We start from the raw sequence: 25,516 nt of genomic DNA on the forward strand, positions 1-25,516 counted from the left end.
GGGTCCACCACCCGCCGAAGACCCTGAGCAGAACTTGACTCAGTGGCAATTCCTCCTGGTGACTGTCCTCCACCCCACAGTCTCCCTTCGCACTGAGACTCTAGCTCACCTCTGCTGGTTACCTCTGGGAGTCCGGTGGGTTAGAAGGACTCCCCAATTCTGGTAACTCACAGTAAAAGTTTCTATTAGTCGATCAAAGCCCAGATCAGGGAGACCAGGCAGAGAGGTGCCTTTGGGTTTGCTTCATCAGAGCGGCTCTGTGATTCATTATCTGTTCTAGAAAGCGGCAGAGGCGGCTCCAGGGAAGGGAAGGGGGATGGGAAGCGCCGTGTGGCCCCCGTCTGGGCGGCCCTGGCTTTGCCTCTCCTTCCCTCCATCTGGCCGCCAGCCAAGCCGGTTTTCAGCGCTGCTCCTGTTTCTAGGATGGATACCCCCCCCAGCCTCTGTGATGGAATTGGGGGTCGGTGAGGCTCTGGGGTTAGATGCCCAGCTACCACAGCTGTGGCTTGATCTTCATCTCCGAGGCAGGCGTGGAATCTCTGGAAACTCTGCCAGTCTCAGGGTCAAGAAATCCAACTCTGTCCTTCTTAGTGGGTGGCAGCGTTCCCTGTGCAGACTCTCCCGGGCCAACAATGACTGTGAGTGTCTTCAGGAGGGGTGGGGGAGGGGAGGCGTAGAAAGACCCAGACAGACAGAGAAGCAAGGCCATGCACCGAAGGAAGTGTCCGTCCACTGAGGGCAGGGGTGCTGCAGCTGGCCAGAAACAGCCAAGCAGATGTGGATGAAGTTGGAGAAAAACTCGAATGGGTGGTACCTGGGTTCAGGACGGGGGTCAAGTGTGGGAGCAGCCTAAGAAATCCTGCATCAGAGACAACGGCAGTGCTTTGAGCAGAGGAAACAGAAGGGTTTTCTTTCACCACAGAGAAAACAAGTCTCCAGCAGCTGCCCTGCTCCGAGGTTTGGGAGGTGGAATGGGTCAAAGGATGAACAGGTGGGAACACATGGCTTTTGGCACATCACCAAGTTCTGGGAACACTGAAAGGAGTCTGCCTATTGGAATGATTGGCCTAGCAGAGGCCTAGTTCACAGGGGAAAGCAGAGAGCTGGGACCAAGGCCCACCTGGTGCTAAATGGGTAGAAAAGGGGAAGCTGAGTCTCACCTTCGTCCTTTAAGTTAGGGATGTGGCTTATCACACAGACATAGGGGTTTGTGACCATGTTCCAGAAAACTCGATCATATAAAATAAGTAGATTTACCAACAAATATTACAGGCCGACTTTATGCCAGGCTCCTAAAAGAATAGTGTCTAGAGATGCTCGGATATAGCGCTAGGGACCAGCCTTTTCCCCCACAGCTTTCAAAACCTGATGGCCAATCCTCTTTCTCACCTTCCCATAAGTAGGCAGCCTCTTTCTGCCCATAAGTGGGCAGGGTCCAGTGGTGGAGGCTGCAGCTGGTCAGAAGAGCAGGGGAGAGAGAGGCCCTTTCAGGAATGCAGTCCCTGGAGGCTTCTCCCGCCCAGCTTGTAAGATTCCAAATGTCTGAGATAAACCCCAGGATATAGTCCAGCAGAGATGCTTTGGGCTATATTCCTCTGGGATAGAGCAATTGCTAGAGAGGGATTTTATTTTTAAAACCCTCCTTCCCACTGGGGGAGGGGGGAGGTGGCAGGCACTGGGAAAGACTGTGTTTGGATCAGGAAGGAAGCATTCTACTAGATGTGTGTATCCTGTTACACCTTCTGCTCTCACATGTTCCCTTCTCCATTGTGCCCGCACGAATTGTCTGAAAAACTCCGAGGGCCTGAGTTAAGATCACAATGATTCCTAACATAACTCTGCTTCTACTATATTTTTCCTCCCAAGGTTTCCACTGGGTAGAATTTTAAATCTGAACAATGGTTCAAAGGCCGAGAGACAAACTGTTCATTACTGGAAAGAGTGCCAGGAATCCTGGGAAGCAGACCTCACTCTCCACTGGAGTTCTGCACCTAATAGTAATGGCTTCTTTCATAGTCACGGGAGGGTTGGATCAGTGTTTCTTTTCATTCTCGTTTTCTTTCAGTAACTGCTGGGATAAAAGCAAGGCTAGGAGAATAAAAATTTCACAAACAGGACCAGAATAAAATATTTAGGGCAAGAGATCAGAAGTTCTTTGGTTATCCAGTGAACTGAATTAACTCTACTTAAAAAAGTATAAGGAAATAAATGTCCATCAAACCCCATGTCACAGTGGGTATTAGCCTTTCGACCCCATCTCACAGGCTCTAAGCTGCGTTGTCATGCCTAGCAAGCTGCAGTAAGAGACCCAGACTAATCCAGCGACAAAATGGAGTTTTGTCATTATTAATTCTGTTCCCAATATTTACTATATCTTTATTCTGAGAAGCATTCTACCGAAGTTGTTAAATGGCCCATTCTCTTTCACTTCTCACCCCCAAATCCAGTGATGAATGGTAGGAATGGAGAGGTTATTATCACTGCATTAGGTACCTTAGAGCAAACGCAGTCACTTCAAAGGGGCAGTTCAAGTTGTGTATCATTAGTTCCTTTCCCCAGGTTCAATCTGAGTGGGAAGACAGTTTTAAAGAGACATGCTTGAGAAGTACTGGACTGAAACTTAACACCTTTACTCATTATTAAAGTGATCTTCTCGGAGCACTTGTCAAAAGCACTTTGAATATCTGGTTTTTACATGGCAGTAAAAAAAAAAAGGTTTTTTCTAGACCAGAGCTAAGGTTAATCTGATCAAGAAAACCCACCCACCCACCCAGTGTGGTCGAGAGTAGTTAGGTGCTAACCCTAGTCACACTGAATCTGATTAGTTGTGTGATAACCCCATCCTGGCACTGGACGGGCTCTTTTCCGGGACCCATCAATTAACACGGCTTAAGAAACAGTCTATGCCCAAGCAATTCAGGCTAAAAATAACTCTGCGGGCTATTTTTTTTTCCTTTACTCATCCACAGAAAGCATGTCAACAAGATCTTTGCTCCTTGAGTGTTTTCACTCCTGTTTACTACTCTGTGAAAACAGTTGTTTGATACAATCAGGAAAGTTGCAGGGTTGGTGTGAGACATACCGACCAGCAAAACAGCAAAACGATGCTGATGGAACTAAGCTTTGGGATACCAAGTATCCAGAGAAAAACAGAAGAACAAAAGAACCCAACATTCACAGGTAGAATAATTTACAAATAGATTCTCCCTTCCCCTCCTTTCTTGTAAATTACACAGTTCTTTGACCATAATATATCTGATGTATACACAGAATTCACTTCTACCTTAACAATAACAACTGACTGCTTACTATGTATAAGGTACTTTTCTAAGAACTTTAGGGGCATTCACTCATTCATTTGCACAACCCTATGAGGTAGATGATTATTTCAATTTCACATCTGAAAAAACTGAGGCACAGAGAGACGAAGTGACTTGTCCAAAGGCCCTCAGCAAAGTGGCAGAGCTGAGATACAAAGCCAGGAAGTCTGGCTCAAAAACCCCTGCTCTAACCATTACACATACTGCTTCTGCAACAAAAAAGATAATGACCTTTTCTGAATTCCTACAAAGCTGTACCTCCCTATCAAATGTGTCCATTAATAGCCTCTAAAATTAAGCAGACATGTGGTCTTATGGTCCATCTTAATGTGAAAACAAGGATCAACAGGAACTTTTGTCTCATCTAAAACAAATCAGTTCTCTTAAACACAACAAATGTTACCCCCTTTCAAATGTAAGAATGCACTGAAATGGCTGTTCAAGCATCATAATTACTTTCTAGCAACAGGAAATGTTTGCAAAATTAAGGCCCTAGACACCTTCTTCTGTTTAAGCAGTCAGCACTCAATGGATCTCTTGTGGCTATAACAGAACTTAAGTAGCTATCTATGAAAGGAAAACAAGTCAATTTTAACAAGGCCCTGGTTAGAGAATGTTTAATTCTGTGAATATTTTATTATGGTGAGAGAATGTAAAGTACAAGTTCCTTATGCTTAATGAATCACCTATAGATTCGCAAAAACATCAAGGCACCGGCCCACTCAGCTGTGACCGAAGTTCACATCATCAGGAGTTTAGGAAGGCCAAAGCCACTGTTCATGTGTTCCTTTTGCTCAAAGGCCCTAACTTTACTTAAAACTTTGTCTCATCTTTCCTTACTTTGTCTAATCTTTCCTTAATTTCTCCCATCTCTTAAACACTCTTTATTCATAAGCTTTATAGGCCAATACCATATTTCAAAGTACTAGCAACCATATTTTAAGACACCGTTCTCTAATTGATTTACTTCTGAAAATAGATTATTGAATAACTATTTTGCCTTAGACAAAAAGCTCTCTCCAGTGCAGTAACTGTAGTAAAATGAACGGATCACTTGGCTGTGCTCACCTAAGTGTTTACCACCACCCAAACAATGATGTCACCATTTGGATGACAAGAGCAAATCAGGAAGTTTTGCTAAATAAGTTAAATTTGTCTAGCCCTCCTGGGCCTCCTCTCATTTCTGGTTTGACACAAGCAATTTCCTTTGAGAAAACTGCTTTTACTTTCTACAGCTATAACAGCAAAAGAAAAAAATACATTGAAAAGTCTGTCCTGACAGCCACTGGAATGCACAGGTGACCTGACCAGCTGGGCAATTCAGTCTCATCAGTTTCCCTCATATGTCAGGTTTTTTTCAGTAACAAAGATGAAAGACGTTATATGGTTTAACATGTTCTATAGTTTTAACAGGAGACAAAATGAAAGTTTTAGTGAAAAACATTTTTGTGGACAGGAAAGGCTTCAAAAGTTGGCACTTAAGTTATTTAATATTAGGAAACCAGCCCTGGCCAGTTTGGCTCAGCGGTTAGAGTGTCGGCCTGCGGTCCGGAGAGACCCGGGTTCGGTTCCCGCTAAGGGCATGTACTTCAGTTGCAGTTTGTCCCCGGCCCTGGTTGGTCGTGCGGGTGGCAGCCACTCGATGTGTCCCTTCACATCGATGTTTCTCTCTCTCTCTCCCTTCCTCTCTCTCCCTCCCATTCTATCTGTACAAAAAATGGAAAAATACCCTCAGGTGAGGATTAAAAAAAAAAAAATAATAATATTAGGAAACCATCAGATTGAGCTGTAAAAAGTCAAGTTGGCCTAAACTGACTTCTTAAAAAGGCAGTTGTAGTGACAAGTTTAAAGAAACTGGCAGGCCACTGATATTAATATCTAATAGCAGTCCTCTGATCTGGGGGAGAAACCTTAAACGTGTCTCTCTTGATACTTAGTGAAGTCAGCAAACAATATCCCCAGTCTGTTCTTGACTGATATTAAGAACCACACCTTCAATTTTCGAGCCTGGACCACAGTTCCCCTCCCCCACCTCTGTCCCAACCCAGACAGGTGATCACAGACAAGGAGGCAGAGATATTGCTTCAAAATATTTAATACGTGTTAGACACGTAAAGTTACATTTTTATACAAAAATCAATACAACGAAGGAGAAAATACTGTACAAAAACCTCGTCAGCTCCCCCAACCTTTATACAACAAAGACTGGAGTCACCGTATCTACAAAACCATAAGGTCTTTCCACTTAGGGGTTCTGTCTGTAAACTTTGTTTCATTAAACACTTTTTAAAAGCACTGTGTAGTAGGTTTTGAGCTAGAGCTTTTAAAAATATACCTTTTCTCTATAAACTCCATTATTTCCAAGCCTGAACTCTTCTGTGAAGTTCATCAAGCTTCTTTCCCTGCGGGGAAGACAAGGGCAGCCAGGATCCCCCTCTCCCAGAGTCATCACGGGGCTTAAACGTTTCTTCAGTGAGAACGATGGGGAGGGAGGGAGATAATACAAGTCTCTGCTCCCGGCTAAAGCACTCTGGTCTTATGAAATCCTGCGAGGAAACGCCACGCCTGGCCTTGGTATGGCTCTAGCTTTCGTGCGAGGGACGTGTGTAAAGTCCCTTCCTGCCTCGAGGACGAATGGGGAACTCCCCGGCCCTGGCAGCCGCTTCCTTCTCGGCGCTGCTGATAGAGGAAAGTCCCTGTCTGCCCCCGATCTCCTCAACCCTGGGGAAGGGGCGCTGCATTCCAGAAGGACAAAAACAGTCTTAATTCACAAGACAGACTTACATACACAAACATATACAGACACACAAATTAACGGTCGTCCTCTTCCGATAAGCCTCACGCTCCCCAGTCTCAAGAGAGGTCCCAAGTGAGAGGCCAACCCAGCAGGGCCGCCAAGGCCAAGGGCAGTCCGTGGGCCCCGCAGCACCCAGTCTTCCCGACGCGCTCAGCGCCTGCGGTCTGGGGCGTCCTCGCGGCCAGAAGCCCAGCCCTCACGTCGGACGCCCGCTGCTCACCCTCCAGCCCGCCTGGGAACGGGGGTTCAGAAGGCCTCGATGGCTGTGCTCCAGGGGTTCATGTCTCTCAGCACCCGCTTATCGCAGCAGATCTGCCCGGGCTCGGCGGCTTCCGGACCTCTCTCTTCTCCCTCGGCTTCCTCCCGGCCGCCCCCCGGGCTTTTCCGTAAGAGTCCCGAGAAGCTGGAGCCGAAGATGCTAATGAGGTTTGCCACGTTCCCGGTCTCCATCTCCTCCTCCTCCTCCCCCGCCCTGCCGGGCTGCTCCTCCAAGTCCCGGCGGGGCTTCTTCCGAGGGGTCGAGCCGGGCGCCGGGCAGCCCGCGGGGCCACAGCCGCCCACCCCCGCCGCGCTGCGCTTCCGGGGGCAGACGGGGGGCGGCGCGGGGGGCTCGTCCTCGGCGCAGCAGCAGTCACCGTGGGGAGACGCGCCCGGCGCCCCCGGCTTGTCCTCCCCCCCGGGAGGGCAGCCACAGTAGCGACGAGCCTCTCGGGGCCCCTGGGGGAAGACGTCCGAGCCTCCGGCTTGGCCCCCCGTGCCCCCGGCCGCCGCCTCTCCGGCCTGAAGTGTGTCCCTGGAAGCGGTCGCGGAAGCCGCGGACTCAGCGTCGCCCGCCCGCAGCGCGTCTGGGACCGCGGGCTGTTCTGGCTGCGGCTCGGGGTCCGGCCAGGCGGCGGGGGCGGCCGGCGGGGGCGGCTCTCCCCAGCCCGCGGAGGGCCCGGCCGCCGGCTCCCCGGGCAGCTGCAGCGGGGTCCCGGAGGGGCCCGCGAGGTAGAGACCGGGGCACGGGTCGCTCAGGTAGACCTGGCGGGCGCTTCGCAGCACCAGGGAGACCAGCAGGTTCTTGTGCAGCTTGATGCCGCCGCGCTGGACCCGCGAGTTGTAGATCTTGCCCAGCGAGATGCTGACGATGCGGTGCGCCTCCAGCTTGAACTCCATCCTGCCTGCCGCCCCTTGGCCCGCGCGGGCGCGGAGGTGAGGGCTGAGCCCGGGAACGTTCGGCCGCGGGGAGAGGAATCGGGCGCCTCAACAAGTGTGCCCTAGGGGTGGGCCCTCGGTACCTGACGACTACCCAGAGGCACCGATTCCGATGACGCGCTCACTGGCCACCGCGCCCCCACGACGGACAAACACCCAGTTCCTCGTCCGGTCGCTAACTGAGGGCAGCGCCACCACCCTGCGTGTTATATATGGTCCTCGCCCGCCAATCGTGAGGGACCGCCAACCATTCCGGGGCGGGCCGGCACGCCCCCATGAGCTGCGCGCGGCCAATCGGAGCCCGAGGAGGGGCGCCAGAGCCTTTCGAACGTTAGTCCCGCGGAGCAGGCTCTTAAAGGGGACAAGATACGCAGCAGGGACGGATGGGGTGGGCGGTGGGTTTGTCAGAGGGTGGGTGGCAGGGAGGAGGCGTAGCCACCACACTGTTTGTAGTAAAGGTTCTGGCTTGTGCGCTGGCTTGCCAGCACCAAAGCAAAACAAACCATTTAAACTTTCACCCGAGAATGGAGGTGGACTTTGCTCTGCAATAAAGTCCGATCCTTCCCTGATCATCCCCCCACCCCCACCTCCACCTTCATTTTTAAGGCTGCGCACACCTGAAAGCTCCTGGTCACCCCTGGCAGAAACGGAGATGACAGCTAAACGTGACAAGGAATACCGCTGGGTAACAAATGCTATTACTACAAGATATTTAGCAGATACTAATTTTGTATGAGTCCCTTACCCCCCCTAGGGTCACACACACCCTTAGCATCTGTTGATTCTAAACCCGAAAAAAGAAAAAGGGGATTCTATAAGTTTGGGTTGTTTATCAAGAAACTGTATCTAGGCACAAAGTTGTTGGTTCTCCACTAAAGCCAGCATCTGTCACTTTGTTCCCTAGATTTTAGAACCAACACAGTTGTCAGGTAGGTTTCCACGGAAGGTGGTACAGGTTCTCCACAATGATTTTTCTTCAACAGGAGGACTGACCAGCCACCCTTGGAAAAATCTAGCAAGTTCTAAAAATACAAATAGAGAAGTCCTGTGTTCTCATCATGATGTCATAATCTTATTTTGTGTCAAGGTAAAAACATAAGGGAACAGTGTTCCAGAATTTTCTGGTCAGTCAACAGCTTACATCTACTGACACTTAGGACATGGCATTAGGGCAGAATCACCATCGGGTTGCCCAGGGTCCTGGACTGAGTTCCTGGAGAGTCAGTTCCAGTTAGTCCCACTTAAACTCCACCACAGATCTGCCGGATGTCTCTGGGTAAATAACCTCGGGGCACTTAAAGGGAGAAATCACATACACATCTGCTCTATTCAGAATATAAATGACAACTCAGCCACAATCTGAATCATAGAACTAAGCTCAGCCTTCTTGGAGGCTATGTGGAACCACTGGATGGCCTGACCAGGGTTTGGCCAAGTGGTGTATAGTAAATATGTTTTTGTGACTTTAAGTGAAACAATGTATAACAAAACCAATTTTTACCATAGGCTAATAGACATAAACAAGAGTAAAGTTCCTATGGCATCTCATCAACGTTATAAGGAAACAATTTTGAACAAAATGACATTGTTCAAGAACTTGCTATATTTAGTTAGGCGAAATAGTAGTGAAAAGGGGGCTTGATTATGGTCAATTCACAATCAGAGGCATCACCTATGCCCACAACTGATTGATGGTAACTGAGACATCAGTCCATGAGACCTATAGTTCCTTTATATTTTCAGCTCATATAAAGAAGGACATAATATTATAACACAAATAATTACAAAAGCAACCTGTATATTTTGAGCAATAAATAACATGGGAAGTATTTTCTTATTTCCTCTTTCTTTGAGAGTTGTTAGTCACTATAAAACACTGGTTAAGAGCACAGGTTCTGAAGACAAGCTTCCTGAGTTGGAATCCGGCTCCACTTTTTTTTCTTTTTTTACATGTTATTGATTTTTTAGAGAGAGAGGAAGGGAGAGGGAGAGAGAGAAACATCAATCAGGTGCCTCTTGCACGCCCCCTACTGGACATCTAGCCTGTAACCCTAGCATGTGTCCTGACCCAGAAATCAAACCAGTGACCTCTTGGTGCATGGACGACACTCAACCAACTGAGCCACACTGGCCGGGCTCCCAGCTCCACTTATTACTTGCTGTGTAAGAGATAATAATACTGCCTACCTCTTAAAGAGCTTTTGTGACAACAAAAGCTTGTTTGTAAAACAAGGTAACATGCAAATCTCTTAGTACAGCCTGGCACATAATAAGCAACCAATGTACTTTAGTTATCAAAACACATCACCCCCAGCACAAGCTTGGGGTGGGAGAAGAGACATGGGCGTGGAGGGAACACAGATGGGAGAAAGAAGCTGTGTTGAAAACTCTGAAGTAGGATCCACAAGTTCCAAGCAGCTGGAGCAACAAGGTCCTACGTGGGGAACATCCCAGTTGGCAGGTGTGCCAGGCACCTAGAGTAGGTGGAAAAGGCTGGAAACCGGCTGGGCCTACATAATAGTGGGTCATGGAGGGCTCAATGAAGACATGGGGCCACTGGGAGCTACTAAAGGTTGTTGAGTAAGAGAACAACAGAATGGATTCTATAATGGTCGGTATACTTCATTATAAGGAGGACCACTTAATTATAAAGCTCTTGTAGAAGTTTAGGCAAAGGGTCCCGAGACCTGAACTAGGTGGAGATAGCACAAATGAAAAAACAAGAGTCAAAAGGAACGTTAGTGATGATCTAGGAAGCCACCATCCAGGTCACGAATAGAGCCAGCCTTCGTGAAGCCTTCTCGGCCAACCTGAGCTGGGCATTTCGCCATCCTGCACCGTCTGAAGCATTCTTCATCATTGCCCTCATCACTTTCCCGTGTCACACCCAGGGCCCCTCCCCAGTGTGCTCATTGAGAGCACAACGAAGGCAGGAGCCCATCTCTATTTGTAGCCAGGAGATAGTGAAAGTATTTAACAACTGGGTGACACAGGCACTAACCACCAGAACAGAGTCCTGGAGGCCCTTAGAGTACAAGGGTTATGGGAGGGGGGTCCTGTTGGAGGGGCTGGATAGCCAGAAAGGGAGTCACTCAAGGGACCTAGGGCAGAGGTTCTGCCAGCTGGCATGGCTGCGTTTCAGTATTTTAACAACTGGGATGGCCATACCAGTGCACACTGAGTGATTGATTATGCACTTGGATGAATGAACCCCTAATGATATTGTCTGCCAGGCACTGTGCTATTCACTTTGCAGGCATTATTTATAATCCTTATAAAGTTCTGAAAGCACATGTCATTTTCTCCATTTACAGATGAGGAAACTAGGACTCTAAAAGGTTGAGTAATTTTCCCAAAGTCATACAGCTGTAGGTGGAGAGGTGGGATTCAACTCAGAATCTGTTTAACCCTAAAGCTTGAGGGTGGGGCTCCGAGGTTCACTGCCTTGCTCCACTTCTTTCTTGTTGTGTGACTTTTGGAGTTCTTTCACATCTAGTTTTGTGATGTGGGCAAGTTATTCAACCTTTCTGTGCCTCGGTCACCTATTGTGTAAAATGAGAATAAAAGTACCTCTAATGCTTAGTACAGTTTCTAGCAGCACACAAGCACTTTATAAGTCTAGCTGTTCTTATTGTTCCACCAGTGCCTAGCTCAGTACCAAGCACATAGGAGGTGCACTGTTAGTACTTGTTGAATTGTAAATGCTTTTTTCTTCTATACCACATAATAGGTGCTCAATAAATGTCTGCTGCCTTAAGATTGGGCATGATTGCTATTATTATCAGAATCTTCTCTAACCCTGAGACAACAAAATGGAAACTTGAGACCTTATCTCTGGAGGGCTCTGGCTCTGTGGTCAGCGAGCTTCACCTCCGTCTACCAAAAAAGTGGGAAGATAGAGAACATATTCTTCTAAACTTTAGGAAGCAATTTGTTGGCACCAATCTTTGAGATTTTCTCAGTTAAAAAAAATATATATATACTAGCACCATGAGAAACACTAGGGGTATCAGAAAGACAGAAGCAACTGTTCTGGAAGAAGTGGCCAAGCATTTCCATTGGGTCTGTTCTGTCCATCCACCCCCCCCCCCCCATCTTCTCAGCCTGGCACGAGCAGACTGGCATGCTGGGTATTGTCCACGGCTGTTCTCACTCAGGCACTGTCTGAGCTCTGGCCTGGGCATTCCTCTGAGTGCAGGGCCTGTCTGCTCACTGCTGTTGACGTTATTTCTTGTTTGCATGACTAGTTGAAGACTAAGTATTATCAGATGATTACAGAGCTTATATTGCCTTGAATTGAGTCTCGTCCGTATAAGAACAATGCAAACTCACTATGGATCATGCACACAATAGCTCTGTGAGAAGTAACAATGAGTGAGAAGTGAGGGGGAGTGAAATAAAGGTAAGTTCAACGGGGATGGAAAGAGACTTGACTTTGGGTGGCGAGCGCACAATGCAGTGTGCAAAAGATGTTATATTGAGCTCTACACTTGAAACCTGTATGGTTTTATTAATGTCACCCAAAAAAATTCAATTTAAAAATCTTAAAAGGTTTGATACTAAAAAAAATAAGTTATCTGCACTGTGCCTACCTTTCAGTGTTAGGAATTTTGAAAGTTTTTTGGTCAAAGTTGCTTATGTGAATGAATAATTATTTGTATGACATCTGAGTTCTTTAGGGGAAAACCCTATAAAAATACAGTAGTAGCACTTTATGTAAGCAATACTCCTCTTGCTCTTCTGAAGAGACAAAATATTTTTTAATTCAACTTTTTCTCTCTCACAATTCTGGCACATTTTACACCCTTTTTCCTCTTGGCTTCTGGACTACTGTAGAATTTCTTTATCTCTAAATAGCAGTTGTCTAGAGGTGGGCACCAAAACCTGTTTTCTTTCCGTCTCCCCATTTTCTCTTCTAAACTATTACAGCCCCACCCCCCTTCTTGTCCCAAATTTCATATCTCAGTTCAGGGAAACTTCAGTTTTGGGGTTTTTTTTAAATATATTATATTGGTTTTTTGTTTGTTTGTTTGTTTGTTTGTTTTAAGAGAGAGGAAGGGAGAGAGAAATAGAAGCATCGATGTGAGAGAGAAACATCCATCAGCTGTCTCCTGCACGCCCCACACTGGGAATCGAACCTGCAACCACCTGACCAGGGATCGAACTGGGACCTCTCAGTCCATGGGGTGATGCTCAATCCACTGAGCCACACCGGCCAGGCAAAACTTTGTTTTCATCATACCTCACCTTCTGTAATACTCCTAAGGAAAGCAAATTCCTCAATAAGTAGAGCACTCAAACTCATGAAGATGAACCGAGTACCCTCTCAAGTCACAGAATACGGAAACACCACCGTCTACAACCTGCCCTGTTCAATACAGCGGCCACCAGGCAATGTGGCCTGTGCAGCTGAGCAATTGAATTTTAAATTCCATGTATTCAAACCTAAAAACTAAAACATGATATATAAAATCCTGCCCTGAAACCCAACTTTCTTGTGTCCTATTTCTGAAGTTGGAAAATTTAGCTTCGGAATGGATGTTGTAATTTTAAAACACACAGCAGATTTCAGACTTAGTACCAGAAAGAGAATGCAAAATATCTCATTAATATTTTTAGAATGGTTCCATGTTGAAATGATGAAATTGTGGATATATTGGATTAAATACAATATATTATTAAAATTAATTTAACCTGTTTCTTTTTACACACGTGACTCAAATTATATTTCTATGGGACAATATTGCCCTAGGGGTAATAAAGAGATAGGGAGGTGTGGACATATAAATATGCATGAACATATTGTGAGCAATTAACAAAGGACCTTGATTGGTGAAGAGGGAAATGAGAGGAGAGATAAAAAAGGAAATGAAACATAAAACAGTTGTGGAGTTGAGGAGAAAATCAAAGGAATATGTAAAAACCAGACCTAGCTGACCAGGAGAGAGTTCTTTCTAGAACCGAGAAGTCATCACAGAAGCAGAGAAACACAATTCTACATATCTGAATATGATGACACAGAGATTGATCACAGTATTATTTTTAAATGTGGAATACACACACGCACCCTTAAATTTCAGGGAGGACTCTCCTGGGGAGCATCATTCTCAGGTGTTATCGGGTGCATTTATTCTTTTCATCTGGAAGTTACAGGACCATTTGTTTTCAATGTGTCACTTTCCTACACAAAAACCTCCAGTGGTTCTCCGTGACCTTTAGACAAAAATCCACCCCGGGGCCTGCTCTCCAGTGGTACGCAGTACACTGCCCGAGACAAGCAGCCTGGGTGGTGACAGAACCGGCTCTGCGTGGGCACAGGTGCACACGGTGCTCACCTTGTCAACTGGGGAGTAGAACAAAATCATTGGTCCTCAAGCTGTGGCTGCACATTGGAATCACCTGGGGAGCTTTGGAATCTGGGGCCTCCCAGGTCTCACCCCACATGACTTAAATCAGAATCGCTGGGGTGAGGTCCAGGCATTGGGATTTTTAAGCTCTGTAGGTGATTCCAATGTACAGCCACACTTGAGAACCAGTGGACTAGCTGATTGTCTCATTTCAGGTCTGGAACTCCATGATTCTGTTTGTCTGGGCAATCTTCCAACCTTCCCGCCGTCCTTAGCAACATAAATGCCCAACCTCTTCCCCAGCTAGGCAGGTCTAATCAAAAGTATATGTCACCCTGGCCAGTGTGGCTCAGTGGGTTGGAGCATTGTCCCATATACTGAAAGGTTGTGGGTTCAGTTTGGGGTCAGGGCACATACCTGGGTTGCAGGTTGAATCTTCCGTTAGGGCTCGTACTACAGGCAAATAGTTGATGTTCTCTCTCACATCAATATTTCTCTCTCTTTCTCCCTTCCTATAAGCATATCTTTAGGTGAGGATTAAAAAAAATAGAAGGATATGTTTCCTCTACTTCCTCAACAAAATGACAACTCCCTTCTGCCCAAATTCTATACTACTGCTTCCTCCAAGAAGCCTATCATGCCCACTGGTGTTTATAGTGCTCACTTGGACACACACTCTCATAACCTAACAGTCATTTGTTACTTAAAACCACAATATTACGTGTTATCTTGTGATACTTCTTATTTTGGTTTTGTATTGTATTTACTCACATAATTATTTATTTAACTTGTATGCAGATATATTTCTCATTTCCCAGGAACATTATCAAGTTCCAGGAGACACTGCATTACACTCATTTACACCCAGAACCGTGATTGGTATGTACATATCTCAATAACTATTTGATAAATTAATTAATGAGTTACCAAAATTTGAAGCTAAAATATTTAAACACAGCCAATTCCAGGGTAAAAAAAAAAAAAAAAAAGGAATACTCAACATGAGTTATTCTAGTGGCATATTAACCAAACTATCACTGCAAATAATTTCATCTTACTCTAGCTCATAGTCACTCATGACCCTAAGCTCAACTATTTCCCTATAAAAGCTACTTTTTCACATAAAACAAGTTGATTTTTGATAGACAGTTAGCTTTTTCTACCATACTATTTATGAATGTGTGATTTTATTACTGAGAAAGTAATTGCTTGCCTACTCTGTTCTGATGGAACATTTATCACAGGTTAGTGATGTACTGCAAACTTTACTGGGTATCAGCCCCTCATTTAGGGGCAACATATATATATTTCAGCCAATAAGAAAGTCTTGCCTCTTCTCCCACTTCCATTCTAATAGAACAACTTCTAATTCATCAGTCAAGTCCCTTTTAGATCAACACAGCTGACATAATGTTAACATAAAGGCTCATTCAATTAGAAAACCAAAACTCTTTACCCCTTTTTGTGCTCATTTTGACTAAGCAAATTCTGAGTATTTACACAGACACATTCTCCAGTGTAAAAGGAAGTTTAAGACCTGCTATCTAACCGGGAGTCAGGGTGTGGATTAGCAGATGTGTGTGTATAAGGCAGTCTGAGTTCTTTTGAGGAAAATGACTAAAATAGGCAGCATTCTCATATCCTTCCCTGCAACATCGTTTCATCAAGTTCTCTAAGTCCAACTCCTCTCCTAATAAGTGAGCATTCCTTTTGGTGTTCTCTGAAAACACCAACAGATCATTTTGAGAGGGAAAAAAAAAGTGTCCTTTAAAAGTCAAGGTGGGATACACATCCTTAATTATGAGACTGAATTAGTTGAGAAAGAAAAACAAACCTCCAGGTGGTTATAACATGTTCTTTTAAGAAGAGTAAGATTTTGGTTCCCAGCCTTTTCTCCCCCATCGCAACCCCTCCCCCACGGCCATTTCTCGGGCCCCAGGCTGAGTGTCGCCTGGGAAGTTTCAGAAGCCTGTGGTGGCTGAGGTCAAAAGCCAGAGGAGCCTCTCGTCTGTCTGGCTCCTTCTGTTTGATTTTGAACTTTTCCACGCCGTGACGGAGTGAGTGCGTGTCACCACGGATGTTCCGAGCAATGTGTCTGTTGTGCACCGTGTCAGTGGGAGTGTACCGGTGGGTGTTGTCAGGGAAGGGGTCTGCTTAGCCAAGGGGCTGAATGGATGCTATGACCTGAATGAGCAGCAGGGCCCCTGATGTCTCTTTTCTGTTATGATGAAGACCTATGGCTTGTTTATTTGTTTTGAAGCTGATACATGATTTTTAAACTATTGTATTGTGCTTGGTTTGGGGCCAACGTTATTTTTTGTGTGTTTCCAACTGGTTTGAAGAATTGGATTTATTTAAAAAACCAAATACTAGTTCGGTGCCTGCGCTGGAGGAGGAAAGGGAGCCCTTGCGCCCCTTCCCCTCGTGCAGACGGGAGAGTAAAAGAAAATGCAGGAAAGGGTATGGCTTTGCCTTCTTTTTTTGCCATGAGATCTAACTAGACTGGAAGGGTTTGACAAACAATTAACAATCCTTCCCACTCAGCTGCTGTTTCCCAAAATAGCATCTCCTTGGCTGCCAGGGTGGATGGGGGCCTTCAGGGGAGGAAGACACAAAGGTGCCCTCTTTCTGAAGCCTGCGTCTCTGTTCGATCTTGAAGGCAGAGGGGAAACCCAGGGGATTAAATTAGCAGGCAGCCGAGGCTCCACCTGGAAGGGAAATAGATAATAGGCTTTAAAGACAGGAAACCGCTTCGTGCTCCAAAATAATAATTTTCAAAAGCAACACATGATGGGTGCTGGGGAGGTTTTTTTTTTCCCCCTCTGTTCATAATTTGGAAGCAAAATTGCCCTTTAAGATGCAACTCCGCGAATGAGTCAGGTCCTCTGGTATTCCTGCAATTCTGCTCACCTCGCCCCTGTTTGGGAGGCCGGCTCCAGCCAGCCCTTCCTTACCTCTGACTCCGTCACAGACAGTGCCCAACACCAGGTGGAGAGGGATCCGATTAGGGCGGTGCTGCCTCTTCTGCCTTGTCCTCTCCTTGTTTCTGTTCCCCCTGTTCTGCTCTCTGAACCGGCCACGTTCACGTCTTCCTCTTCCTTTTCTCTGGAAAACCGCCTCTCACACCCCCACATGCCAATCTGCTCTGCCAGCCCAGGCTCTCTGGGTCCTGGGATGTCTCCTGTCACGAGTGGGGACGTGCATGGGAGGGAAGCACACGATGCACGAAGCAAAGGGAGCAGACCGGCAGCAGGTCTTCCAGAAGGTCGGGAGCCTGGAGAGAGGGGAGGAAAGCGACGAAGTGGAAGGACCGGACACTCCCCCAGAGGGTTAAAAGGTTACACATATCAAATTGGAGTCTAGATTTTGCTGTTTTTAAATTTCCCTGAAAATATACCCAGTGGGTATTGAAATAGCTATCAAAAACAGAAATCTGTTCCACTAATTAATTCACAATCAACCTCAGCTGCTAGGAACAGTAGGTTTGGTTCCTTTTGCGTTGTGTACACGCTTCCACTCCAACAGCGACATTCGAGTTCATGCTCTGATCATACGGCCACGCCCTTCTGGACTGGGACTTCCCGAGGGCAGCAGCAGGTCTCCTGTCGGTATCCCAGTGCCTTGTACAGAACTTGGTCCAAAAAATGCACTCAAATGTTGGAAGGACTCAAAGTGTTGGGGTGGATGGATGGATGGATGGATGGATGGATGGATGAATGGATGGGAGACTAAATAGTAGAGGAAGACACTTGGAATACTCATATCTTACCTCTTTTTCTCCTGATAGTCTAGAAAAGGGAATATATAATTGGCAAACTTTCTTCTGACAGATAGGCAAAATAGAGAAGGGCTATGATTAACTCTGATGTTCCAACAAGACTTATTCTGTGTTCTCTCCAGCACCTAGGACTGTACAGAGCTACACTCAGCACCCGGTTGTTGAATTAATGCTTTAGAGAGGGGAAAAAACAGCTATTTTTCCCTTGAGGAAAAAGTTTCCAGGAAAGAGGATGGAGGAGTAATACAAATACAGTGTTACATTATCTCTCCCATCCTTGACTCGGTGAAACATCCTAAAGAAGCAAAAACCTCATGGTCAGAAGGGATCTTTTGGAGACCATGGGTGGGCTTTTAAAGAGAGAGAAATGGGAGTATACATGTGGTGTGCTAATTCCATAGGACCCTCCTTCAAAGGCATTTGCAGCTCACTCAGATGTTGGACTTTCAGATCCAGAGATGCTCACATTATTTTCACTTTGGTAAGGACCCTGCGTGATTGAGGGACCTGAGTCAGGAGGCAAGGTCAGTGCCAGAACGGAGGCAAAGCAGACCACTTGCAGCGCAGCAGGCTTGGGCTCTGCCTCAGATCGGAGGGGGGGAGGCTGGGTCCGTGAAGGGCTGGGATGAGCTAAGCAAATACGTGACTATGCAGGCATGTAACCAAAACTGAGTATATGGACAAGATGGTTCAATCTGGGATGTGTCCCCTCTGCTAGCTTTAAGGCCATTCATTTATTTAAACCGCCCCCCCCCAGCACCCCCCCCTCCACACACACACACACACACACAAAACCACAGAAAGCACCGGACAGCTGAGATTTACATAGGCCAGGAACTTTACCAAATTCTGAGCACAGAATATGCCTGGGAGGTATTAGAGAGGGCAGTTAATTGGTTGGCTCCTGAATGTGTTAATCCTGAGCAAAGCTGTGTTACTGCCTCATTAGCACATTAATTCTACTGCCTATTCTCTGCAGTCCTGTATCATTTAATATCCTGGGCCTTTCTGGAGGTTGTTTTACAAAATCAAGTTGCATTGACTAGAATTGCAAACTAAGACTCTTGGCTCAAAAGCCCTTGTTCAGGAACATTTAGGTTAAGAAAAGATAAGGTTGTAAATACGTGCCTGAAATACCGAGCCTGGTTCTTTCTTCTCTGCTCAGGAAACCCGTGGTTGGTCCAGGCGCGGTCATGGTCCCTGGCTCTGCTGAAGCGCCCGGGGCGGGGCGAGCAGTGTTCCAACCCCACCAGCTGTGCTGGAAATGGTCTCGGGGACCACGAAGGACTCCGTGCCCCATCTCTACACACTCATAACCACTCTCCCAAATGAGAAGAGGGGCTCAGCCACTCCAAAGCCAGCCCTTCCAGTTGGAGGTCATTGCCACATTAATTTTTCATGCACCTTATTTTTGCATAAACTCTCTACAGTTTTCTGCGTGCATGTCTTTCTTCTTACTAGATTATGAAATGGTTTAAAGTAGGGACCTTTATTCAAACTCTGTTTCTCCAGTAGAATTCAGCCTACTGTCTCATACCTAATTGGTGCCCCATAAATACGGGTTGCTTTGAATTTTTGAGAGATAGCATGGGACAGTGGAAAGAACACTGGATGAGAAATCAGATCCCCCCGTGAGCTCTGCCCCTCGACAATCGGGTGACCCTGTGCAAGTCAGGGCACTTTAGTCCTCAGGATTCTAATCAGTGACATCGAAGGTTCATCTAAGGTCCAACACACTGGAAAAAGAGGAATGACAAAGACTCTGAGTAGCCTAGCTTTATTTGCCAAATTAGTGGCAGTGGAAGACTATTTAAAGGAAAAAGAAGATGCGACGTGTCCTAAATGTTTCTAGGGGTTATTGAAATCTCTGCAGTTCAGGTCCTAAACTGACAAAATGTTAAGACGACAAAAAGAACCATCATAATATTCTAGTTAATTAACTTAAAAAAAATAAATTCTTCTACTTCATTCATCCAGTGAAGATTCACTGATTGCCTGCTATGGACTAGGCACTGTAGGGGACCCTGGAAACACCGGGTGAGTACGAGCTCCTCCAGCCTGCCTGCACGCAGCTCGCCTCCTAGCAGGGGAGGGAGGCTGGTGAGAGCATAGGGTTTCATTGTGATCAGTCCTGCAACAGGACTACGTGAAGGGACAAGGGTGGGATCCGAGGGCAAAGGTAACTCCTCTGTGATGGGGGCACAGGGAGAGCTGGGGGCCATGGCTCACAGCGCCAGAGAAAGAGTTTGAGTTACTTATTCTTCTACTAGTTGCAGAAGAGGATAATGAACAGAAGAAAGGTGAGGGTGGGCGGGGGAACTCCAGCCACCAACTAAGCCTTAATGAATTAGCATCTTCCCTCAAAGAATCTAGAACACCCCATTTTTCTGTGTTGGTCACTGCTGTATCTCTAACACCTAGGACAGTAGCTGGTACATAATGTGCTCAAACAGTAGTCGTTGAATGAATAAAAAGAGAACATTAGCCCAGCCAGTGTGGCCCAGTGGTTGAGCGTCAACCCATGCACCAAGAGGTCGCTGATTCAATTCCCGGTCAGGACACATGCTCAGGTTGTGGGCCCGATCCCCAGTGCGGGAAGGGGAGGGGGGCATGCAGGGGGTGGCCAATTGATGTTCTCTCTCATCATTGTTTCTCTCTCTCCCTCTCCCTTCCTCCCTCTCTAAAATCAATAAGAACCCTAACTACCTCTTGACCAGTTCAGAGTGGTACACGGTGGCATCACAGAAGCCAAGGAAGATTTCAACAAAGGAAGTCTATTCAGTGATGCTAATTCATGTCCTACATTGCAGAAAAGACTAGTGAAATTAGACCTGAGAAATATATTGGCAGTTGGGAGTGTCCCGGTGACCTCCCCAGCAATGGTATAGCTGCAGTGGCAGCAACAGGCGAAGTCCTTCTGCGGAGCGTTGGAGGGGACGTGAGGAGTGGAGACAGCTTTCTCTCAGCAACTCTGTGCAATGAGGAAAGGAGAGAGAAATCCAGGAACTTGGGAGGGTTTCTGAAAGCTGAGAAAGATTTGTTGAAAGGCAAGGAAACTTCATCCAGGGGAGGGCCACCGGGAGGAAGAGAAAAGGGAACCAACCAACATTGAGTCCTCTCAACAACTCTCAGGAAGCTGTAGGGCTGATCGGTGAAGAAATAGGTTTGGAGATGGTTTTTAAAACTCACTCAAAGCCCTGGCCAGTTTGGCTCAGTGGCTGAGCGTCGGCCTGCGGACCAGAGAGTCCCGAGTTCGGTTCCTGCTAAGGGCACGTACCACATAAATAAATAAATAAATAAATAAATAAATAAATAAATAAATTTCACCAAAACTCACTCAAGACATGCTACAACATGGATAAGCCTCAGGGGCATTGCGCTAAGTGAAATAAGCCAGTCACAACGACAAACACAGTATGATTCTACTCACATGAGGTACCTGAAGCAGTCAAACTCATAGACACAGAACGTAGAATGGTGGTTGCCAGGGGCTGGGAGAGGGGGACAGGATGGTGTTTAATGAGTGTAGAGTTTCAGTCTGGAAAGATGAAAAGCATTCTGGAGACAGGTACACGACAATGTGCACCTACGGAACTGTGTACTTTAAATGGTTAAGACGGTGAATTTAGGTTATGTGTATTCTAGCACAATTTTAACAAGTTCTTACAGCTAGTAGATGGGGGAGGTAGGATTCAAACCCTCGTCTGGCCGGCTGTGAAATCTCTGCCTTTCCCATACACACTTACACGAGTCTATGAAGTCGAAGCTGCAGCAGGGAGAGAGGGAATTGGTGAGGAAAGGTCTTGGGGGGAGTCAGTAAAGGGTGCGATCGAGAGCCTACAATGAAGGACCACCCAGAGCAAAGAGTAGAACACCTCTACTGAAGGTAAAGGGAGCTGGGCTGCAGGTCTCTTTGTGGGACTTCTGATAACCTCCACCTTCTTTGTGAAGTTGGAGGCACATGGGGTGGGACCAAGCAGGGAACTTGAGGGACTGAAGAGCACTTGGAATTGCTGTTATGGACAAAACTGAGCAGGGCTATATTTATAACTGAATGCCCAGCAGAGTTGAGATTGTGGCCATCATGCCTAACTGAATATGTGGATAAATCTCACGGGGAACTCCCTCTGAGGAAATATGCAGTTAATGGAAGTTCATTCATGAGGCTGACAAGTACAGGCAAAATGGGAAGCATTGGTCATAATCCTAGAGCCCCCCAAAATGGGTGGTTTACTTATAGACTCAAGGTGTAGCTGTGAACAGCTAGAACACAGCTGCTGCAAAGGAACCAGCCCGAGACCCAGTAATCAGAACGGTTCAGTGTAATCAGTGTTAAGGGGTAGCCCCACTGCCGAGGCTTCAAGTGCAAATCACCTTGAGCTGCCCCCATCAAGCAATGAGAATTGTCGGTCACACAGGTAGATGGCGCTCACCTTGGGGAGGGCACCTTCCAATGATGAAAGATCTAGGCACCAAATGCCTTGTACCTTTTCTTCTAGGGGTTTTTTAAACAGTGGGAACGCCCCCAGCACTCTCCAAATTACTTTTGACGTTACAACACAAGATGACCAAATTCTAACAATACGGCCTTTTCAGATTATTCTACTGTTAAGGGGTCCCCCGAAGTGTCTTAATTTACAGTCTACTGACTGCAAACTAAATAGAATTTTTCTAAAAAGGAATTTTGGGGGGTAGCTGTAATAACAGGCACAGATTACTCTAACAAGCTCAACTGTCAGTCACTTTTGTTATTTGGCCAATTTCTACATGAAACTAGTTTCATGTAAGCCAGATAATTACAAGTTATCCTAACAGAAATGAGTTCCTGCATTGTCCTTCAATTTTTTTTCAATGTATTTTGAAATAATTATAGAGTCACAGGATAGCATAAAGATAGTACAGAGAGGTGCCATGTACCCTTTGGCAAGTTTCCTCCATGGTTAGATCTTATAACTGTGGTACAATATCGAAATCAAGAAACTGATACAATCAAGATGTGTGCATAGTTCTGTGTCAGTTTATCACATGGGTAGATTCATGTGACCACCACTGCAATCAGCATACAGGACCCCCACCCCTAAAATATCTCTCTCATGCTATCCTTTACAGTAATACCACCCCATTCCGTCCATGGTCCCCAACCCCGGCAACCACTCACCTGGTTTTCATCTCTATAATTTTGTCTTTTTTTTTTTTTTTTTTTAATCCTCACCTGAGGACATTTTTCCTTTTTTGTTCTGGTAGAGTGGGAGGGAGAGACAGGAACAGAGAGAAGAGAGAGAGAGAGAGAGAAACATCGATGTGAAAGGGACACATCGAGTGGCTGCCACCCGCACCACCAACCAGGGCCGGGGACAAACTGCAACCGAGGTACATGCCCTTAGTGGGAACTGAACCCGGGCCTCTCGGGACCGCAGGTCGACACTCTAACCGCTGAGCCAAACTGGCCAGGGCTGTCTTTTTTTTTTTTTTTATCCTCACCTGAGGATATGTTTCCATTTTTTGTTCAGATAGAGTGGGAGGGAGAGAGAGAGAGAGAAACATCGACGTGAAAGGGACACATCGAGTGGCTGCCACCCGCATAACCCAACCAGGGCCGGGGACAAACTGCACCCGAGTTACGTGCCCTCAGCAGGAACTAAACCTGGGTCTCTCTGGACTGCAGGCCGACGCTCTAACCGCTAAGCCAAACCGGCCAGGGCTATAATTTTGTCATTTTGAAAATGTAATAGAAATGGAATTATACAGTACGTGGCCTTTTGAGATTGGCCCTTTTCACTCAGTATAATGCCCTTGAGATTCATTCAAATGATTGCCTATATAAATAGTTTATTCCTTTATACTGCTGAGTAGTACTCCATAGCATGGATGTAGTATTGTTTAACCATTCATCTATGGAGGTATGTTTTGGTTGATTCCAGTTTGGGACTATCACAAAGAACTGTGCACCGATTTTAATGGGGACATAACTTTTCACTTCTCTGGGGTCGACAGCCAGAAGTGTAATTGCTAGGTAAGCATGTGTTTAGTTTTTAAAGAAATAGCCAGAAATCTTCCAGAATGCCGTTACTATTCTCTGTTCCCACCAACAGTGGATAAGTGATCCAGTTTCTCCGCGTCCTCGTCAGAGTTTAATGTTGTCCCTCCTTTTTATTTTAGCTGTTCTTACAGGTGTGCAGTGATCCCTCACTGTGGTCTTAATTGGCATTTTCCTAATGACTAGTGATGTGGAACATATTTTTGTAAAGACATGAAGTCTATAATTGGTTTCAGAGTTTCTTTTGGCAAATAATTTCACTCTCTCCAAGCCTCGATTTTTTTTTCATCTGTAAAATGAGAAAATTTAACTACGTGACCCCTAAACAAGCCTCCAGCTCTAAGCACTGCATCCCCCCTGGGTGCGTTTGTTTGCAAGGCGAAGAGCTTTCATTTTCCCTTTGGGCATCAGCTGTTCCCATCTGCCAAGAATTGACAAGTAATAAATCTTATCCATGGCCTTCATTGACATTCCCATGAAATGTGTGACAACTCCCTATGGGCTTCATCTGGCCCTCCAGGCCTTACTCAGCATTTAAGTCACATCGTCAAAGGCTGAGCAAAAAGACTCAGACTTTCATGAATTTATAAGGAACTTTATTGATTTTCTGATTCATTGTAAAGTTTTTATTCCTTTCCTCCCAAGGTTCACTATGGAGCATAGATCTGAGGAGGTGATACCTTACAATTTTCATCAAGCATCAGCTGAGTGCCTACTGTGTGCAGATAGGGTGGTGTCCTGGAAAGAGCACTAGCTATAGATGGAGAAGGACTTGGGTTTGAATCATACCTCTGCACGTATTAACTGTGACCTTGTCAAAAAACATAACTTGCTGAACTTCAGCAAAATGCAGATGATAATACCTGCTGGCAAAAAAGTGTTATGAGGAATAGACATAACATATGTGCCCAGTTCATAGTAAGCACTCAATAAATGGTGGCTATGGTTGTGTGACATAGGGAATGTGTCCCTGAAGAAAACCTAGAGGAAAAGAGACAAGGCATGTGCCACCCCTTGTGCAATGTGCCTACACACACACACACACACACACACACACACACACCCCTCATTCAATTTCTACATCAACTGATGCTGGGAGAGAGGTAGTTACAAACCTGTTTTTATAAAACTGAGGCTGAGAAGTTAAATAACGTAAGATCACCCTGATACTGAGTGAAGGAGATGGAATTCAAACTGTGTCCTTAAGGGGTTTATAGTCTAGCCAGAGAGATAAGCCGGGCAGCAACAGATAAAAACCAACACAGAGTGGCCACGTGCCAGTTGAACAACAGAGCCAAAAAGCATTTACCAACTTAGAGAGGGAGTTAATTCTGAGGATTGGCCAGTTGGGGAAAGCAAAAGGAAATAGAGGATTAGAACCCGCTCTATCTCACTGAATATCCTTGAGTGCCCGGATGTCACCATCACAACTGCTTGCTTGTCCTGGAAGCCCCGCCCAGCTGCTGCAGGGACGGAGGCAGCGCTCAGGCTTCCCAGTCCCCCCCTCCCTCCTCTCCCATTAATGGAATATTGATATGCAGGCCTCCCCTTCCACTCTGAAGTTTTATCAGCAAAGCTGTGTTTTTCAGCATTACCACAAAAGGTCACTGTCAGAGTGGTAATTCTTCTATAACACAAAACCCAGGTCTATTTTATAGAAATGTGTTCTAGATTACCTTTCTGAAAGTCATTTTCTATGATGTAAGCTTGATTTGCTTATAAGCAAATGTCTGGGCCATTTCTGCACTTGGTAAGTTTCAAAACATTTCTATTGGGCTCTGTTGCCTCTAGGTTGGCCCACAGTAGGTACTACTGAAATTCATTTTGCCAATATGCATATGCATTGAGTAACTCCTATGTGCCAGGCACTGGAGTCTCAGGCCTCATGGAACATACATTGGATTCGATGAATGGCTGATTAACTAACAAAGGTTACAAGAATCTAATTTGAATATCAATATTCGTGGCAGAAAATTCTTAAATAAACTCTGAGGCATTCATGAAAATATAGTGTATACAGTGACACACAGAGAACTACTG

General features: G+C 46.0%; 1 protein-coding gene across 1 annotated transcript; it reads right to left on the reverse strand.

Annotated features, from left to right (window-relative positions):
- Positions 1-2,388: 2,388 nt before the first annotated feature.
- Positions 2,389-7,478, reverse strand: IER5 (immediate early response 5). Its single transcript, XM_036273609.1, has 2 exons — positions 5,656-7,478; positions 2,389-2,566 (listed from the first exon to the last, which is right to left on the reverse strand). The coding sequence occupies exon 1, from the start codon at positions 7,273-7,275 to the stop codon at positions 6,364-6,366; it is 912 nt and encodes a 303-aa protein (XP_036129502.1). The 5' UTR covers positions 7,276-7,478; the 3' UTR covers positions 2,389-2,566; positions 5,656-6,363.
- Between the last annotated feature and the right edge of the window lie 18,038 nt (positions 7,479-25,516).

This window comes from Molossus molossus, unplaced genomic scaffold, assembly GCF_014108415.1.
Source record: "Molossus molossus isolate mMolMol1 unplaced genomic scaffold, mMolMol1.p scaffold_m16_p_20, whole genome shotgun sequence".
Taxonomy (NCBI): Eukaryota; Metazoa; Chordata; class Mammalia; order Chiroptera; family Molossidae; genus Molossus; species Molossus molossus.

Excerpts from the sequence above, each read along its gene's own strand:
- IER5 (XM_036273609.1), bottom strand. The coding sequence starts at position 7,275 with ATGGAGTTCAAGCTGGAGGCGCACCGCATCGTCAGCATCTCGCTGGGC.